Source organism: Tetrao urogallus (assembly GCF_951394365.1).
Source record: "Tetrao urogallus genome assembly, chromosome: 13".
NCBI classification, from domain to species: Eukaryota; Metazoa; Chordata; class Aves; order Galliformes; family Phasianidae; genus Tetrao; species Tetrao urogallus.
The window spans coordinates 17,782,399-17,786,201 of record NC_136826.1 but is presented as its reverse complement, the minus strand read 5'-3'; the positions used below and the strand labels follow the sequence as shown (position 1 = coordinate 17,786,201).

The following is a 3,803-nucleotide window of genomic DNA, read 5'->3' as shown; positions in this document are numbered from 1 at the left end:
GCAGCAGGCAAGAAACCTCCCATGCAATAGTCCTAAGTCATTTTCTGGGACACCAAAAAGCTTGAAGCCGCTCCAAGCCATCTGATGAGTGAAATCAAGGGATCCTCCCTTCCTGGCTTCACACCCCACTTGTCTCTGGGCAGGATGCTGCTCGTAGCACACAGCGAGCCCCGTGCTGCCAGGCTGTGAGCACAGCCAGTCCGTGCTGCATCCCTCCACAGCTGGCAGTTCAGCAGCTGGCTCACTGACAGCACGCAGGAACTATTGTTAGCGTGAGTTTGGTAGGAAAAACATATGGAAAACATTTGATTTTGATCTGTTTGCATCTTCAATGGTCTCAATTCCATGCTTTCTCCCTCCGTTTGTTTGTTTACACCGTTGCCATTCCAACCTTTAACACCAGCCTGCTCAGTTATGTGTTTGCTGTTGTAACACGTTATCAATCACTTTCTGGAACAGGTCCTACAGTTCACAATGGTTTCATCTCCAAGTTACTCAATAGCTGCAGTTACTAAGACGTTTCCTAGATTACAAATTACAAAAGGGTGACAAACTGTTTTGGATTCAGTTTGCTGTGTTTAACAAGTCAAAGGTCCCCACCCTGGTTACCCAGCTTCACACCACCAAGGCATGCCCCCATCCCAGCCCACAAGCCCTTCTCATGCTGGTTAATGAGATTTCCCCATTGCTTCTGCTCACAGGCCTCCAACACTTGGCATTGTCCCAGGAGGATAACACCAAGATGGTTCAGAAAGCTCTTACTTCCAACAAATAACATGCTGATTTCAACTGCACACTTCCCCAGAGCTGACTGAATTGGGATAGAGTCCTACAGGAGTGCAGCTCATGGGATTTCCCAGATTTCAAGTTCAGAAAGGTGACAAGGAAGAGAAACAAAATGAAGTTGTCAGTGCAGCTTAGAGAGGAGTCCTTTTTGCAAAGCATTTTGTGCTTTAAAACAAAATCCTTTTAGTAAATAATGTCACTTTTGCAGAAAAATTGCAGAATGGAAACCCCAACATTTTCCCAAGGAGCAAGCATCGCCTCGCCTTGGAAAGTGCTCTGTGCAAAATGTTTCTGAATTACAACATTTCAGTTCTGCGCTTTGAAATACCTGCACAAAACACTCCTACTTTCAGGTAGAAAAAAGGCAAAAGAGCACTTTATCAGTCCAGGTTCTTAATGTTTTTTCATTTAAAGAAGTTGCAAAACCATAGAAGCTTCATTCCTGCACAGTTCGGAGTAAGCACTAACATTTTCAGCTCCTTTCTGCTCTTGTCACATGCTTAGGTGAGCACTGGCCTGGGTGTAGAATCAAACAGCAGCCTGAATATTGCAGCCCGTGATGTCTCTCCAAACAGAGTGGGTCAAATCCATCTCAGATTTTAAGGAAAAGCCTTCCCAGGTGGAACATTGGAATTGGCTGTCACTCTCCTTCCAAGAGGAAGATGGGGGAGCAGAGCAAAACCAAGTGCAGAAACTGCTGTGTCCAGCTTTGATAAGTTCCAGTAATAGTGGAATCCATAACAATTTATAAAGATTGGCTGTAAACTGATCACTGGTCCTGTATGAACGATTGGAAAGGAAAGCGCAAATACTCTCTAGCACAGACATGCAGGGTGACAATAGATGGCAAAACTGATGGCTTTTATTTCTCTCCCCTTTAGGATGAAAGGATGCACAATGAGGACATGGTAGCAAGGATTCAAGCAACCTTCCTGGAATGCGTTTCATCAGGAAGAAAAGAGGTGACTGCCTTATTTTATGGATGGCACTGAAGTAGACTTTGACACTCTTCGGAAGCACACCACAGACTTGGCATGGGAAACCACAGCAACAACCATACCTGTTTGACAGATGATTCCTTTAAGTACAACTTGTATGGAGCCGTGTACAGCGTGGTCTTCATCCTCGGTCTGATCACTAACTGCGCTTCCCTCTTTGTTTTCTGCTGCCGGATGAAGATGCGGAGCGAAACAGCCATCTTCATGACAAACCTGGCGGTTTCAGATCTGCTGTTTGTGTTCACTTTGCCTTTTAAAATCTTTTATAACTTCAACAGGCATTGGCCTTTTGGAGATAGCCTGTGCAAGATATCTGGGACGGCGTTTCTCACCAACATCTATGGGAGCATGCTGTTCCTCACCTGCATCAGCGTTGACCGCTTCCTTGCAATCGTCTATCCGTTCCGATCCCGTACCATTAGGACCAGAAGAAATTCAGCCATAGTCTGCGCTGGTGTTTGGATACTGGTCCTCAGCGGTGGAATCTCAGCCTCGTTGTTCTCCACAACCAATGTTTCCAACACCAGCACCACCTGTTTCGAAGGCTTTTCCAAACGTATCTGGAAAACCTATTTGTCTAAGATCACTATATTTATTGAGGTGGTGGGGTTCATCATTCCTTTGCTACTCAACCTCACGTGCTCTTCCTTAGTTCTCAGGACTCTCCGGAAACCTGCCACCTTGTCTCAGATCGGGACAAACAAAGAGAAAGTATTGAAGATGATCATTGTGCACGTGGCCATTTTTGTCGTGTGCTTCGTGCCTTATAACTCCATACTCTTCCTGTACGCTCTCGTGCGGTCCCAGGCGATTGCAAACTGCTCCTTGGAGAGGTTTGCACGGACCATGTACCCAATCACATTGTGCATTGCAACCATGAACTGCTGCTTTGACCCGTTCATCTATTACTTCACATCAGAATCCTTCCAGAAGTCTTTCAACATAAAGACCCAGATAAAAATGGACTCCCTTTTCAAGACTGAGACCCCTCTAACAAAGACTGCTCTACCAGCACAGCAGGATGAAATAAGTGACCAGGCCATTACAAACGGGGGAGATCCAACCTCTGAATCTCACTTCTAGTGCCACGTTGACACACGCCTTATCCCCCATTACCATTTGATTAACGCCAGGTGTGAAACAGTTCTTTGAGAGCACATGGGTTCTCACACACTGCTAGTGAATAAAAGTCACTGGGGAATAACTGCACAGGTAGGTAAGTTCCTGTGGTGGGACGGTCCCACCGAATGCGATAGCTGAACACAAAATATAAAAGTCCTGATGGCACTCGTTAGAGAGAATGGCTGAGTGACAACGTATGTACCAGCAAAGGAGGGAACAGAACAGATTCCTTAATCAGAACATGCCAACATTTGGCATTTCTTCTCCCCAGTGGTTGACATGGGACCAGTTGGGAAATACCAAGTTTAATTTTTCTTAGAGATACCTGCCAGTATTTCACGCCTTCTGGAAACGCATCATCGTATGTTAACTCAGTAACTTCACACAATATGTATGTTTGCTTAAAAAGGTATAATAAAGGCTTTGGGCTTTTCCTTATTTCACTGCAAGAGTATATGCATCCCAGCTTTACTAGATACAGCCACGTTAAGTTTACTGTGTGGAAAGGTTTGGAGCGTACGTAATTCTTTTGGAAGTAGGTAGACCAGTTGCTTGGTGATATAAAAAAAAGCTAAAAGGTAATTAATGATGCGGTTTCAAAGTGAGTTTCATTCTGTAAGACTAAACTGTCTCTTAATTTATTTGTAACTCTCCCTAGAGATGTCACTTAGGAGCACATTACTGCTCTGTTACCTGGGCTTTTGTGTCCCAGGAGATTATGAGACTGTTTCTGGTAAGTCAGCTGAAGGAAAGGGCCTGGAACCCCACAGCTCTCACCAGCCCAAGCCTCTCCAATGTGAGAGGCTCCTCCACACTGTGAGGCTGAAGAACCCTGGAGTGCCGCCCTTGTGAAAGAGCATTTGGATACAGACAATTGGTGTCAGAGCATCCAATTAA

The 3,803-nt window shown here is 45.1% G+C and overlaps 1 protein-coding gene across 1 annotated transcript; it reads left to right on the top strand.

The window, feature by feature from the left end:
- Nucleotides 1–1,820: 1,820 nt before the first annotated feature.
- On the top strand, nt 1,821–2,867 carry LPAR4 (lysophosphatidic acid receptor 4; the record flags this gene model as incomplete). Its single annotated transcript, XM_079541781.1, has 1 exon — nt 1,821–2,867. The coding sequence occupies one exon, from the start codon at nt 1,821–1,823 to the stop codon at nt 2,865–2,867; it is 1,047 nt and encodes a 348-aa protein (XP_079397907.1).
- Nucleotides 2,868–3,803: the final 936 nt, after the last annotated feature.